Source organism: Podarcis filfolensis (assembly GCF_964270895.1).
Source record: "Podarcis filfolensis genome assembly, chromosome: 4".
Taxonomy (NCBI): Eukaryota; Metazoa; Chordata; class Lepidosauria; order Squamata; family Lacertidae; genus Podarcis; species Podarcis filfolensis.
In genome coordinates, this window is record NC_139607.1 from 82,301,513 (window position 1) to 82,318,655 (window position 17,143).

A 17,143-nucleotide genomic window follows, 5' to 3' on the forward strand; every position below is an offset into this window, starting at 1 on the left:
CATTGTTAGTCCCAGGCAAAAGTCAGAGTGAGATTCCTAAAGTTGTGCTTTACTCACTCCTTCCCTCATTCCTGCTTGGTGGCAAGTTCAGGGCAGCCTTTACGAGATTAGTTTCCTTTGGAGGAAAGCATCGGAGACATGAAGTGTATTTGCAATCATTTGTTCATTTGCACAGGTTCAGCAGATATTGCAGGAGCGCAGGAGCGAGCACACAATCATCACTGATAATGTATAAAGTCTTTCACCCTCAAAGCCAAGCAAGAATGGATCAGAAGCAAATTCAACTACTTGCTTCTCAGCCATCTCAAGTATACTCTCTTAGCACTCTGAGGCCAGGGAAACTGGCTTCAACACCTACCGCTTAATGGAGGGCAACCTCACTTAATTCTAAACTAGAATTAGACAAAGAATAGCCATATACACTGGTACCTCTGATTACATACTTAATTCATTCCGGAGGTCCGTTCTTAACCTGAAACTGTTCTTAACCTGAAGCACCACTGTAGTTAATGGGGCCTCCTGCTGCCACCGCGCCGCCGGAGCATGATTTCTGTTCTCATCCTGAAGCAAAGTTCTTAACCTGAGGTAATATTTCTGGGTTAGCGGAGTCTGTAACCTGAAGCGTATGTAACCTGAAGCGTATGTAACCCGAGGTACCACTGTACAACATGGCAGGTATGTACAAGTCAAGTCCATAAAGCTCAGGTTGATTCTGACCTGCTTGGTTAGTTTGAACTGTGGTTAGCTCAGAACCCCCCACATTTAGATGTTACAAGAAATTCTGGAAGAAGGAAGTGCTTCTTATGCCCTCTTCACAGAAGCAAACGTTCTCTTTCCCTTCACCCACCTGTATGCTCTCTGGGGGTCCTCCTAAATAATGTGGAATAAGGTGTGGGAGAGGAGAAGATGGGAAACTTACCTTTCATGAACTTCCAGATGTTAACTTACTTACACCAAGACTTACTAAATAACTATGCTCCTCACCCTTCGATAATCTCTTCCAGCAACAGATCTCATTACAACATTTTAGAAATTAAAGGTATACCTGGTTTTAAACCTTGAAAACTAGCAAAGCTCACATATAGCCTATGTTCAAAATGAGGGCTGAATAAAAATAATGGCCCACAAAAAAAGCAGCAAACATACTAAAACCTAAACCATAACGTGCCACTAGCTCATAATGAGGCCGGCAACCAATCATCTCCTGCTTTGGTCACCAAACCTTCATCTCCCAATTCCTTCAGGCTCAAAACTTCATCTTCAGTCCACTGAAACTGCAGCTGCCAAAACTGTCTTTGTTCTCCATCATTCACTGCTACACAGCTTGTGCCCTCTCCACCGCGCTGCACACAAGATTAAAACGTCCTTCAGCAGCCTATGCTTTAAAGCCCTCAAACCACCTCTAGCCATTCCTAGGACCCACCCTCCTCCTCCTGTCTGCTCTGCTCCGTCTCTTGTTTTTCTTCCCTCCTTCCTCCCTGCCTTCTTCTGAACCATCACAGAGCATTTTCTTTCTTTATTTAAACCGATAGATCTGTGTCACTTCTCTGTAGCTCAAAGTGGCTTGCAACGGGACCCTATTAAAACAAAAGACCAATACTAGTAATATTTGCAAAATGGGAAGTAAGTAAGTAAATGAAAGAAGGCCTTTACATCCTCTCTGAAAGGCTATCAGAAAGGATCTCGGTATCTCAGGTAAAGCTCGTTATCCGTTCCTTAGGGCATTCGTGTATTTGGCTATGCTCAATCTAGGCAGCAAAACTGGCCTTTGCTTGTTTTGCAGCAGTGCATACTTCTGGGCTAAGCACACTTAAAAAAGTGGGCCACAACCACAAAAGGCACTAGAGGTAAGTGAAGTGCTATGTGAACCGCCCTGAGACCTACGGGAACAGGGCGGCATACAAATTTAATAAATAAAAATAATATGCTCCATTGCAAGGCTTCTGCATTCAGTGTAGAGCATGGGGCTCAATCTGCAGTCCTCGTATGCCTTTATTCACACATTTGCTGGAAAATGCTACTGGACATGGCTTGGAAGCGGGTTTGCCTTCACCTTTCTTCTTAATGAGTGCAGCTAGAGGAAGGCAGATATACTGGGATGGCTCAGTTGGTAGAGCATAGAATTACAGAATTGTAGAGTTGGAAGGGACCCTGCTTCAAGGTGTTAGGATGGAGGCCATGTTTGAGACCAACTGGTAACGAGGCCAGAGCATTTCTAAGACTGGCCTCCTAAGCCTCTGCTCCATTGCACCTTGCCTACTGAATGTAGCTTCACCATAAATAAACAAAGCAACAGACAAGACATGGGATAAATGGAGAAAGCAAAGAAGCTCAGTGTTCTGCCTCCCACTCAGACCACAATGAGAGTAAGGAAGAGGTCCTTATTGAGGCAGATTAAAAGTATTGGGTAGAGAGTCAGAGCAGCCCCAAAGCTCAGACTAAGCAACAGGAAAGGTCGGACTAGCTAGATTAGGAGCAGCTGTCCAATATTAGGGGAAAGAGTTCAGAACTGTTTGCTAGCAATGGAGCAGTCCCAACAGGTTGACACACCTACCTGCCTGCCAAGCTTTGAAAGGCAAGGTGAAGCAAGTTTCCTTTGTGAATCTCCTGTGCTTTACAGGAACGCTTAGCATTCAGAAATGAATTATGTTGAGGAAATTGGGTCTACTCCCAATGGCAGAAGAGCTGCAGAGTCTTGGGTGGTTTGGCTGCACTCTGTCCTTCTGACTTTGCTTCTTACACCCCCAGCAGTTGGGTCAATGCCCTCCCTGGACACTACAGATGCTCCCTGAGGTGTCCTGTCAGAGAAGGGCTTCCAGATTCTAGGAGAAGGGAGCACCTACCTACTCTAGCCTTCACTCCCTGCTTTCAGGCCCTACCTTCTGGAGCAAGTGGAAGAAGCCATTTAGGGGAGGAAATCCTCCACTGTAGTAAAACAGCAGAGGACCACTTCACCAGTCTATTCTGAGAATGAACAGGGATTATGGAGCAATCTGCATATGAGTCCCATAGAAGAACAGCTCTCAAACTGTAGCTTGTAAAAATAATAATAATCCTGGTTTATATTATAAGTCCTCTAACTGCTCACAATTAAAACTACATAGTTAGTGGTAGTCAGGGATGAAAATTCACCTTAAAAGAACTGACAAATCTGAGGCCTAGACCAGGGGCCAGCAAGGTTTACCTCGCCTGAGTCAGTTCACTCCAGCAGAGATCCCTCTGTGGGCCGGACTGCACACATGCCTGCAATTTCCGGCATCTTCCTCTGTGCAGACGTGATTTCTGGCACCATAGAAGTGAGTCCCCATGCCACGCTGCGCTGCTTTAGCGCAGCGTGTGGGGACTCACTGAGCAGGTGGCTTGGGGGCCGGTTAAACATCCCCTGTGGGCCGCTTGTGGCCCATGGGGCTTAGGTTGCCTACCCCTGGCCTAGACCATGGCGGTCACATTTAAAAGTGAATGCTGAGATGAATAGTTCTATACGTAAGAGATTAACTGGAGGTGATGCAAAGTCCAATCACAACTTTGTTCTAATTCAAAATTTCTTTTCAAAAATGGCTGAGGAACTGGATCTATTAAGAATTCAATCTGGCTGCCTAATGAATATTTAGGGCACTCACCTGCTGCTTCCATACCCTACCCGGCCCCCGACAAATGCTTTGTCTCATTAACTATTTAACATTATGATAGCCTTAAACAGAAATATGATAAATGTTCCTAGATATACCAAAAATTCATCTTGCATTACATGCTTGGATTCTTTAATTACTCATCTGGTGGAGGGGATAGCTTGAAGCCGTTTTCATTTAAAGGCAAATTTAAGAGAGTGGGTTGTGTATAGCTTCCCTCGCAGGAGGTGGTGGTGGGGGGATGAGTATGGCTGAAAAAATTAGCAATTTAAAGAAAAGAACAGAAAGCTTTCCACAACCAGAGACAGATCATTTACCTTTTGCTATTTCCTTTGATATAAAGCTTCTAAGGGAGCAATCCAAGATCTCCAAGGGTGAGCAAGTTAGGATCCAGTTGATTTCTGGCTCAACCAGATGATTCCTGATGCAGCTGGACTATGCTGACATAAGCCCCATGTCCCGGTTCAGCCAGAGATATGACAGCGTAATTCCCTCATCCCACCACAGCTGGCTCAGTTAAGATCAGTGGATCTTATGCTGGCATAAGCCCTGCATATGGGTGTTTCAGGGGAGGGGCAGGGCAGGGCAGGGAGGACTTCTGCTGGATCCAAACTCTGTTCAGCTTGGTCTCATGACCTGGCAGCATGACAAAACTTGCGTCAGGGAAAACGGTGGCAGAAGTCAAATTCTATTTTCAAGGGTTGTTTTCCTCCTATCCTCTAGTAGCAGCCTTGCTCCTGAGCGGAGTGCGGAATAGGGCAAATTTAAGTCGTCCTAATTTAACATAAAGGTAAAGGGACCCCTGACCATTAAGTCCGGTCACGAATGACTCTGGGGTTACGGTGCTCATCTTGCTTTACTGGCCAAGGGAGCCGGCATTTGTCCACTTCCGCAGACAGTTTTTCCGAGTCATGTGGCCAGCATAACTAAGCCGCTTCTGGCGAAACCAGAGCAGTGCATGGAAACACTGTTTACCTTCCTGCCGGAACAGTACCTATTTATCTACTTGCACTGCGTGCTTTTGAACTGCTAGGTTGGCAGGAGCTGGGACCGAACAATAGGAGCTCACCCCGTCGCGGGGATTCGAACCGCCAACCTTTCGATCGGCAAGCCCAAGTGGCACAGTGGTTTAACCCACAGTGCCACCCGCGTCCCTAATTTAACATATGCCAGTGTAAATTCCACTGGCTTCCTATACTTAAGATTGCTCTGTAAGCCTGGTTGTATTTTTTTTTTAATGAGGGTACATTCTTCTTTTACAAAGAAACAATCTCTAACACATTTAAGTCCTAGAATTGCAAAACCAACATGCATATCATTGTTATTAAAGTATTGGAAAAACGAACAGTCTGGGTATGTGATACTGTAAGGACTGCATTCTCTCAGAGGCAGCATTCTAGGATCCTTTCCTGTCCAAAGTACGATGGGCAGTGACCCAATGCAGGGACATCATGTCAGTGACACCAATATGAACCTCCCTCCATGGGAGAAGTCAGCTCCTCTGCCTCCTCTTGGTTTTTAGAGAGCTGGCCCTCTTTCAATAATGTTTGGATCTAGAAAGCTTTACCCATTTAAAGCAGATTATTTATGAACATTTGGTTTTATTTACAAGAAGCAGCAGTGGCACAGAGTCTGAAAACAGAAGTAGGGTTCAGATGTAGGAGGTCACCAGCTCCTAACCAATCAGACAGACTGAGAGTCACCACTAACCAACCAACCTCCCATCATTCCAGACTGGGGTGAATGGAAGTTGGAGTCCAACAACAATTGAAAGGTGTCACGTTGGCTACCGCTGGCATAGATATTGCTGTGACCATGTGCAGTAGCATCCATGAACACCAGGAGCCATTGGGAACCATGGGAAATGTTCATGGAGCCCTGGGATGCTAGGAACCTTGGGGATGACCTTCCCACCTGTGGAGATATTGCTATGCATACTTCTTTTATATAGGAGATTACTTATTGATTATTTACTATCAAGCAGAAGCTGTTTTTACTAATAATGGTCCGTAGAAACTGCCCAGCTGCTGCTTGGAAGGGCAGAGAGCAGCATGGAGGACTCTTGGAATAGGAGGAAGCTGGGCAAAAACAGATCCAATTAGGTTTGGCTTGGATTCAGGCATTTGTATGCAGGAAATTATATTACTTTTCTTTGATCAGGGCAGGAGGGAGGAAACCATGGCGGCAGTAGTACCACGGGGAGGAGGGGTAGGCTAGATGCATCAAGACTGCTGGTGTGCTTGTATCTTGTATCTTCGTTCAATTGTAGAGATGGACAGGCAGTGAATACATTGTAATCTCCCCCTTTTTATTACATATATGCATTCTCCTAACCAGGAGGCAAACCCTTTGCAAGAGTAGGTCCTCAAGCTTTGCGAAAATGACGACAAACTGGATATCTCGAATATTTCCAATCAAGCTTCCACATAAACGATTCGGTGCAACGTGGTGTGTCCTGGCTCACAAAAAGAAATGTGTGACCCAATTATATTTCACACAGAAGCACAGAAGAGAAGAAGCACTTGAGGTGGACTTACTTCCCCTTATTCTAACGTTAATCAATAGCCCAGCCAGCCACAAGGCTTTTATGCTGTGCCATGAAGCCTGCCAACAGACTCCACTGGGCTCTTAGTAGCAGCAAATTCCTGAACCATGCAAGGTCCACTTGTAATCCCACAGCTACAGAAAGCAGACAGCCTCAGAAATGACAGCACGCCACTGGCCTGCAGGTCTTTCTCGATCTTCATGGTATGGTAATGAACAAAAAATAAGGGCAAAAATGACACTGTAAGCTTTTTCTGAAGGATTTGGCAGGGGGTGGGGGAGAGCCCAAACCAGCAGTCAGTGATGTGGTACTCAATATGACTAAACTAAGCTGAAAAGTGTATTGGCTTTTTCACCATCCAGAGGACTTTGTTGAATGGGCAGCACTGTATAGAAATGTCATAAATAAATATAAATAAATAAGCAAATCCTTACCAAGGCCACGAAAGCGCTGCTATGCTGCAGGGATTTCAAATCTGACTTGCTTACTAAACAGCTAGGAACTTGGTAGGAAAGAACGTAGTGGCCGACTGATACACTGCATGGTTTAAGGATGGAAATGACAATGGACCCGGTTGAGCAAAATTTCTGTTCTTTAGGGACATGCAAGATGGACAGGAAAACATGCTTTTGTGGAACAATGGGCAGACAAGCTATGCTGCTCAGCTTATTTTTCAAGCTAGGCTATTCGGCATGAAACAATTTTTATAAGCTGCTCTAAGAAAAGAGTGGGACATAAGAAAATAAATAGCAGTTAGCATAAGGTGCCAATTGGGATTTTCCAAACCTGATCCCCAAATACATGGTAAATTGCCATAGCAGCGCATAAACCAAATGAACCAGTGTTGGGGCTGAAGACATCATCATGATTAGTCAAGCAAGGTGCACAATTTAGGTTCCACAACCTCTTCAAGGGTCCAACACCACAAAATTGATCTCTGCCATTTTCATATTCTCATGAAGATACATGAATGAAAGCAGCTGAACATCCAAACACCAGCAAACCTGAAGGAACTTCAGATCATTGCTTTATTTGATTGTAGCAGAATAGTTATTTGCCACGGGTAGTCTTTGATTGGTTAAAGGTTTTGATAATATGGAGGGTGAAGACAAAGGGAGGGAGGGAGAGAGAGCGTATTATCAAGATGCAACACATACCCATGGCTTTCTGGATCAGCCTCTTGGTCCGAGTCTGTATATCTGTCAGGGTCTGGAAGGATGCTTGGATCAAAGTCATCATCACTTTCACTGCGATCCAGAAAGGCGACACATTCCTCTTCCACCTGAGTGAAACAAACAATATACAGAATTAGACACCTCCATATTTCATGTTCCTTCAAAAATGTGTGTCGGTGTGTTTCTTCCATCCTGGTCGTTTTAGTCCAGCCCAGCAATTAAGCCAAGATTTGGGTACAGTTGGTGATGCATCAGAGGAGAGCTTAATGACCAGTCCGGGTGTGGTTGACAGGCTCAGCCAAACCTTGACTTGCCCTGTTTCCCCGAAAATAAGACAGTGTCTTATATTAATTTTTACTCCCAAAGATGCGCTAGGACTTATTTTCAGGGGATGTCTTATTTTTCCATGAAGAAGAATACGGTACACATATTCCGGGGAGGCCTTATGTTTGGGTCTTATTTTTGGGGGATGCCTTATATTACAGCGAAAGGCAAAACCGGAAGTAGGTCTTATTTTTGGGGGATGTCTTACTTTTGGGGAAACAGGGTAGTTGCTGTGCTTAGCTAAAAGGACCGAAGAGGAGCAAAGTGGCTATGGGCTCCTTCCCAAGAGACCTCACGTTTGCACCAAGCCATGCTTCGGTTTGGTGCTACAGCTTCCATCCTGCTCATTCATATAGCACTAAACCATGGTTTAGCACTATGTTCAAACCAGCCCATTATGTACTCACTGCTACTCCCCTCGGGGATCCTTGAAAAAGACAAGATGCTTGTCCAAATCTACCACTGATAGTTATGATGGGAACTTTGCTAGCATATTCTAATGTTAAAAAGAAGAGTGTTTCACCTACATCTCTTAATATTTAAAGAACACTTTTTTTTTTTTACAATAACTATCTCTTTCTGGTGGCCTTAATCTCTGATTACAAGATCTTTTTTAGAAAACTTCATTTGAATCAACTTGTTTTTATTTACTAGTTTTCTATCCTTCCAAAGCAGCTCAATAAAACAGCAAGACAGTACAATAAAAATGCATTCTTCCCTCTGTAAACTGCTTTTATATTATTATGAACAAGCAGAGCCAACAACACAGTAATTTTGTGCTTTTCTTGCAAAGTTCCTCTGGTTGACCTTTGGAGTCAGGGAGAGTGCAAGGGGACATGGAGGTGAATTATGGTTTTGACACCCGTGCAAGAGTCCTTTACTGCTTCCCAAAAAAACTCTCTTGTGCTATTTTAAAGGTCACAGAGAAAGAGGAGAAGGAGGAGGAAATCAGATTTATTATAAAAAGCCAATATATAAAGTTGGGTGGGGGGGCAGTTAAGCCTGGAATATTCACTCTCAACAAACAACAGTAAACCATGGCTCATAATGATCAATAAAACCAAGAGATAGATTCACTTTACACAGCAAACTACCAAAAAGAGAGGGAGGGAGGAGTGGGGGCAGGGGAACAAAACAGACAGATGCCTTGCTGAGGGCAGCTTGACAGATTGGTTGCTTGGTCTTTTTCCTTCTTCCCTACCAACCGTAGAGATGCATGTGTGAAGTACAACACCGCAGCTAATTTTGTCACCCGGCATTCTGGTTACAGTGCAGGTGCAAAACAAGCGAAGGCATCTGCTTTCTCACTGGTGTGATGAAGTGTCACGCTTCCTACGTTCACCTCACCACAAAACGCAGAGAGAGTTTAAAAAGAAAAGAGGAATGTGCAAAGAGGGAAATGCACCCAAGACAGAACTCTGCAGACAAAACGACAAAGATTTATAGAGATGAGATATTCGTTCACCTCAAAGTCACTTCTGTTGAATGAATCTTTTGCCAAACAGAACACAACAAGAGGGAAAGATACTGCTTGAAATATGGCAGGTTTACTATGGCGGTTCATTATGGCTATATAGCCTATATAGCCTTCGCCAACATATGCTCACCGGACATTTGGGAGTAAAACTCCCATCAGGCCCAGCCAAGACGGTCCTACTGTGTTGGCAGAGGCTACTATAGTAGAAAAATACTTTTGTATTTATTCTGTTTTTCTCCATATCGCTGTTTCTTTACATCTGATGATCACCATCATCTGTATGGCATAAGCCCCCTGCCCCCATGGTTTTTTAAGATTGCTCTGAGTAAGTTTTAGCTGCCCTCTGTGATGCTATCACAATATCACTACATGACCCTTGACCCTTGTGACTAGACGAGGAAGCACTGACCTTGCTCTAAATCAGTGTTTCCCAAACATGGGTCTCCAGCTGTTTTTGAACTACAATTCCCATCATCCCTGGACCACTGTTCCCGCTAGCTGGGGGTGATTGGAGTTGTAGTCCAAAAACAGCTAGCTGGGAAACACTGCTCTAAATAATCTTTACTTGCCCTCAGCGACATTAGCAACAGCAAACTGCGATGGGCTCTGGAGCATGTCACCAAATAATTTCTGACTGGCTGGGATCACCGCTGGAAGACAAAAGAACTCCAAAAGCTGATAGGGGGAACGGGCAGTAATGATGTGTGTGAGCATTTACCTATTTTAAGGTTTTACTTTTTTAAAAACATTGGAGAAAATATTCTCGTATCTTCAGAAAGCATTGCTTTCAATCAAAAAATTAAGATAGCTGAAAAGCCATTGCAGGTCTCTTCAATAAAGAGTTGACAAAATACTTTTATCGTGCAATTTAGAACCTTTGCAATGTTGACATCCTGTTTTGAAAACTAATTTGCACTGACTTCAGTGGAATCTACGTTCAAATAAACATGATCAGAGTAAGCTTTATGAGGACCTTCCCAATCTATTGTATAACAAAATACAGGATGCTGAAAAACAAAGCTCTTTCTTCTCTAATGCCTCATTCTGATGAGATTCAGTAAGATTAGGGAAACACAAAATATGACAAAACTGACAAGTAAAGACATGGAAACAAAATGCAGAGAGAAATTATCTTCCTTTTAAGGCAGAAAAGCATAACCACCCAGAGCCTAAATCTTTCTTATTCTTTTTCCACTTTACACAAAATGTACTTGACGTGCCTACATTCTCTTATCTCACACACCCTTTTGTCACTTTCAAGGTTCACGGCAGTCACGGCTGTCAGCCCATGTACAGAACGTAATTCTCAAAAGTAGTCTCTTGTGTTCAAACATTTCAACACATCAGCCTCCTTCAGGGAGCTCAATATCTGCCCCTTGGGGAAATGTGTGCACAAGAGAAATGGGCTTATATAACTTTCATGGAACTTCTCAGTAACTTTGCTTACATTGCAGTTGGAAGGAAAATGATGCAGAAAATGCTACATTTTCCTCTCTTTTTCAGTGCTAGGAAAACCCATTAAGGAATACTGTATGGATAAACAATATCTGGGAAGAGTTACTTGTAAAAGGACTTATGTTAACCAGTGGATTGTTTTTTTAAACTGCTTTGTTTCTTTATACAACAAATTCCCTATGCCATATGACAAACTTATAGCTCTCATCAATTGCAAAAGGTGATGTGTATCTTTAAAACCCTAAACAGTTTGCATTCCAAACACCTACAGTAGTGCCTATTCCCAAATGAACTTGCTTATATTCTAATATATTCTGCCAGGGCCCTTCTCCATGTACCTTTTTCATCATATTGATTTGTGCCCTGATCATTCCCCAAAGAGGTTTATTTAGCACCAATGTTGCAATAGTTTAGATACAGGGCAAAACATTTTCCTTTATCTGGATATTTCAATAGATTTTAATTCACTGCATCTGACAAAATCTTAAACTGCTTTGAGATTTTATTCTCTTTCTTTTATCCTTGTTTTTTGTGTATTACTTTACTCAGTGTGAGGCACATTAATCAACTTTCTTGTGTTTATACAGCTGAGTTTTATTTTCAACAGATATGTAGTTTTCTGACCCCTTGTGACTTGGAAAATACACTTGACTTTTCAAAGTCCTTAAACCAAGGAAAATAAATTCAATTAAAAAAAACCATCAACAACATAAAGTTTAACTATCTAATTTCACACTATGGTTTTGACCTTTGGGATTAAAAAAGGTTCTCCCCCTCTCCACCCGCACTCCTCCTATGTTGGCTCTGAACATAAAATAAGGATGGCTCATCACAGATACTGAAAATGTCACACGCAACATGAAATTTAAAGTTTAGTGTGGCAAGCTATGTGTTATATACTGGAGGTCCCAAAACATTTTTTCCCAAGAGAGTTTGGAAGTAATAAACTAAGCTCCTGAATATTCAAACAGCACACTTCCAGATACTGATTCATTATGGGCCAGTGTCATGGCACCTAACCTCAATAGGGGCTGCAATACCACAAGGATATAGGGTATAGGCTACTCCATACAGGGGAGAACCTTCAGTATGTTCTCCCATATCCTTACCCTTGCCCTCAGACTCAGAATATGAGTCCCCAACAGCATCTGAGTCTCCCCAACCTTGCAGGGGCTGATGGGTACAAAACCAGGTACATGTGACTTAAAAACACACAGCTTGTTCCTGCAACAAGGCACGGTCAACGACAACACATCCCTTGTCAGTGTAATAAGACTCCAAGCTCTTTGCTGAAGCAGCATCTCTTTACAGCTGCACTGGGGAAAGCTTTGCCTGCAATGGTCCCAGGTTTAGCCCCTGATATCTTCACGTAGGGCTGGGAACACACTTTTCTCGGTAGAGCTGATGCCAGTCAGTCTGGACAGTCCTGAGCTGTATGGGCCAAAAGCCTAACTCAGTGTAAAGCAACTTCCTATGTTCGCAGGAGAAAGAGTTCCAGCCAGCAGGACCCACAAGGAACTTCCGCTGGTTTTGACTTAATAAGACATATACTTAAAAAGATGTGATCTGATAGGTAACCCTGCCTGCCCAGGAGACATTCAACAGGAGCGCGTCCACTTCCCCTGCAACCTTCAAACCTCAGCAGAACAAAATCTTCAAAAATTGAGCCAAAGGTTTCTGGAGGATATAGTAATTTATAATTCTGAATATACAGGCGTTCCCCCCATTTACACACGCACACAACCGTGTATATGCACAGCACCAGGAAATAAATTGTTACACGCCTGTATAACAAGAATATCTGTTTTACCATGGAGAAAAACAAGCTGACAAGATCAACCCTCAGAACATATTTGGACAAGAATTCCTTTATCTGAAATATGTGTGAGATCAAAGTCTTTGGTTTGTGTGTGACCTTCCTGAATCCCCAACAAGAAATGTATGAGCAGGAAGCATTGCTCACAGGGTTCCCTAAATGTTTCCATGGAATGCACTTGCCTGGACCACTTTAGCTTGAAAACCATGCCCTCCATGGTTGTTCACAGCCACCATTGAAACGTCCCATTTGTGATTCCTCTAACAACCATAGTAAACTCTCATTTAGAGGTCATGTTGCATTTTTTCAGCCAGTATACAAACTGCTGCCAGAAAGCTGTTTTTGTGCATAGCATAGTCCACATATTACAGTTCTCCATGTAAATATGACCCTCTTGTAATGTGTGACCCGTCCCCACATTTACAGAAGGTCACTTTCATCTCTCTCTTTTTAATGCAGGTATTAAAGTTGTCTCTACAGAATACGGTAGTCTATGAAACACCAATTTTTCATCTGCTAGCACATTACGTTTCCAAGCTGCTCATTCATTTGTCTCTTTATTACAGGAATACTTGACAAATCCTTATACTGTGTAAAGAGTGTAACTTATCTACAGCAAGCAAGATGAAATACATTCTGTGATTGATGACTTGTGTCTAGCTTTCATAAAAATAGGAAACAAGGCTTCTCAACTCCTAGAATATTACATTTGGGGACAATGCGGATAAGAGTGATCAAACCAAAGGGCTGTTGAGGCTGCAGTTATTAATGCTATATATTATTCTTCAAGTGTTATGCAATTGAAACATCTTAAATTAATTTAGTGAAAAGTAATGATATCTGATACAAGACTTTGTTTGTTTTATTGTTCATATACCTTCCCTGTAGTTATCTGTCAAGTGTGCCAAGGAAATCTGTCACAGATGGAAAACAAGTAAATATTTGTCTCAATTTGGTAGGGGAAATGGAAAATGCAAACTATTATGTACCAGTCTGGCCTCTACCATTCTTTGGCCATCTGGGCTATTTTCTCAGGTAGGTCTTGGAGAATACATTACACTGGTGCTCCACCATCTCCTTTGTACCATCACAACATCTAGGATGACCTGAAAGGTCCCTTCTTCACTATACAGTAGACCAGTGTTTCCCAACCATGGGTCTCCAGCTGTTTTAGACTACAACTCCCATCATCCCTGGCTACCAAGACCAGTGGTCAGGGATGATGGGTATTGTAGTCTGAAAGCAGCTGGAGACCCAAAATTAGGAAACGCTGCCATAGACACATCCATTCTGAACAGCAAGGGCACTTAAGTATGTATTTTCAGTAACTGTCCCACAACCTACGAGGCCACCTTATTCTACACGTGCCCACTCAACCGCTTTGGTCGGCGGAATTGGCACTACTAAAGTCTGAATATCTGTTTCACATTTGTAAGATCGCGATCATTTAGGCTGACAGCACTTACACTAGGGAACTTAGACTGCCTATTGAGATCAAGCAGCTGCCTTCACTGTGCTCTTTTTAGAATAGGATGAACATCCAACAAATCAAATAAATACGCACATGTCCTTGCACATGCAAACAGAACAAATATGAGACACTAAGGCAGGACCCACTTGCGGAACGCAACTCAGACCAGAGATCCAGTGAGTGTGATCTGTGTTAAACCAGCAGAGGTGCCATTTATTTTCAGGTTGGAATTATGCTTACCCCAACAGAATCCCGCACCGGGAATGCAGAAGAGCCAGGAGTGAAACTCACTTGTTTTTCTTTAGAGTCAGTTTATGAACACCATCCCAATGTAACTAGGCTTGCATTTGTTTGTGCTCAGCAGAGAATGGTAACACACATAAGTATGATAACATGTGTAAAGCTTGGTTTCTGGAGATAAGCTCCATCTCGCAAACGCGTCTAAATGAGATGTCTCCAACCTATTCAGCTGTTTGTTGTTTTTGGTTTTGTTGCTTTTAAAAATCTCAGTCATTTCTTGAAATATCTAAGTTGGACTACTTGTATAAGTGTGCGCATTACTAGCTAACAAGTAGCTTTGTTCTGAGTAATTGAGCTCAGAATTCTTTTCTTTTCTTATTTTACCAAAATGAAATAGTGTTCCCAAAAAGTTATTATCCATGCAGGAAAGAAAATACTGAGGTAAAAAACCTAACCATTTATGGTTTACATGAGAACTCAACTGTAATCTCCAAAAGGCAGGAGGATAGCATGAAATTATGGTGTATTTCCACCTAATTAATTCTCAGTATTAATCTGGATTTTACCATTAACTCAGATCTTATTATGTAGTGACTCTTTACTGCAGTTGAAAAGTGGGAGGCAGCCGAAACTGGTAAAAGACCAAACAAAATCCATCCTGAACGTTATCTTATATCGCTTTTTACTGTTGTTGTTCAACCCAAAGAAACAGTGTAGAGATTCAGCGACAGCTGGGGAAAAAAGGACAATTTAATAAGTGTCTGGGAGATTTAGATTTCCCAGCAGAAAGTCACTTGGGAATTGAACCACATTTCAACATTGACTTGTTAAAGTCATCTCAAACATTTCTTACTTGAAAAGGGTATATGTGGGCTGGTACAGGACTGTCAAAAAAAGAAAAGGATGCCCAAGTGGAAGTAAACAACAGCTTGGTTCTCTTGAGTGTGGGATGAAATGATCATGGAATAGCTAACACCAGTGCTATTTTTCTAGAAAAAGAGGTGCTGGAGCTCACCATGAACGTCTCCCTTGTTCTCTTAGAATGGCAATAGCGCCCACCTGAGAGGTGTTGGAGCTGAGCTCTGGGTGAGCTAAGCTGGGAAAAAAGCCTATTTAAGTTAACCAAAAAAAAAAAGTTAAGCAAGCAAAAAACTCTTCCCCTCCCACAAAATGGGAAATATTCAGTATGGATCGTCTGAATAATCCAATACCTACCCAAAGCAATGTTTATATATTGTGACAAAGTAAAGAGGCGAGGCAGAGCTTTCTTTTGAGGTGTGTTTTCATCATCAGTTACTGAATGCCTATAATTTTGTTAATAACTATTCACCGAAAAAAATATCTTTTTTTCCCCCTTTAAAAAATGAAATTGAACTTTCTAAAATTGGGTGATGAACTGAAACACACTTTGAATGGACAAACACACTTGGGTGCTTAAACAGAACAGGGGTCAGCAAACTTTTTCAGGGCCGGTCCACTGTCCCTCAGACCTTGTGGGGGGCCGGACTATTTTTTTTGGGGGGGGAATGAACGCATCCCTATGCCCCACAAATAACCCAGAGATGCATTTTAAATAAAAGCACACATTCTACTCATGTAAAAACACACTGATTCCCGGACTGTCCGCGGGCCGGATTTAGAAGGTGATTGGGCCAGATCCGGCCCCTGGGCCTTAGTTTGCCTACCCATGAACTAGACTATCAACTAGCCATGATAGCTATGCTCTACCTCTGCAGTGCCCTTGTGCTCCGGTCTTGCTTATGGGTTTCCTACAGGCACCTAGTTGGCCACAGGGTGCTGGACTAGATGGGCCAATGGCCTGATCCTGCAGCCTCTTCTTATGTTCTTAACTAGTTACAAGAACAGATGCTGTTGTATGAATAACAGACTTGGCCTCGACAGATACGGTGCTTCTAGAGGGATGTTTCCGCAGGTTTAGCATGCCTGATGCATTGGGCTCATTAAAATAATAATAATAATTAAAATTCTTGTGCACCTGGAGGTCTCCCTCAACTCAATGGCTCTATTTGCATGCACTGCCAAGGTGAATGGTTTAATTAAACTGTAATGTGGCACAAACCACAAGTACACGCAACAGAAGAGCTTCCATTTTGCTCCTCCCTTCATTCAACCATCAACAACAAACCATGTGTCTTAGCCAGCACTCCTGGTTTGTTTCTTTCCAAACAAACCACAATGCGAAGCCAAGGTGTGTTCTTGGATTCCTGCATACAGCTTGGGTATGTCATGGTTGCAACAGACCACACACATTAGCTTAAACTTACGTTAAAATGTGATTATCATTTTTAGTTCAATTTATTAACTGCCCATAATCTCAAGGTCCCAGGGCGGGTTACAACAATATAAAATACAACATTAAAAACTGTTTTAAGAAACGCAACATTACTAAACATGTGACTGTGAATAATTGGGGTGGTCCTGAAAATATACAGCTCAGGTGTTAATGACCAGGGTAAAGAGATAAGTTTTCAGCATTTTCTAGAAATTGTATAGTGAAGTTGCCAGTTGCACCTCTGTGGGGAGGAAGTTCTACAACTTAGGGGCGGCCACAGAGAATGTTTCTGTGGGGATGCAACTACCAAGAGAACTCCCTCTGTCAATCTTAGCACCCAAGTGAAAAATAGGGCCAAAGTACCGTGCTGACTGCTACCAGCTGAGAAAGACTGGCAGAGTCAACAAGATGGCACAGCAGCAGAAGTCCCCTTCATGCATTAATCATACGCTGAAAGAGGCTGCAGGGTTACACTGAATATGCACCTTTCCAGCTAATAAGGATAACCTACACACACACACACACACACACACACACACACGAGAGCGCACATATGTGAGCAGCATGGATTTGTCAAGGGATGCTACAGCTCTTCATAGAATCATATAGTTTTAGAGTTGGAAGGGACAACAAGAGTCATTTAGTCAAACCCCCTACAATTCAGGAATCTTTTGCCCTGGGTCCATGGCCGTAAGATTAAGAGTCTCATGCTCTTCTG

The 17,143-nt window shown here is 42.6% G+C and overlaps 1 protein-coding gene across 2 annotated transcripts in view; it reads right to left on the reverse strand.

The window, feature by feature from the left end:
• Positions 1-17,143, reverse strand: part of DDX10 (DEAD-box helicase 10) — a 170,830-nt gene that overhangs the window by 15,912 nt on the left and 137,775 nt on the right. For both annotated transcript variants that reach the window (XM_083609042.1, XM_083609043.1), the window contains exon 17: positions 7,332-7,456. In XM_083609042.1, the coding sequence (XP_083465168.1) occupies positions 7,332-7,456 (125 nt within the window). The remainder of the gene's footprint in view (positions 1-7,331; positions 7,457-17,143) is intronic.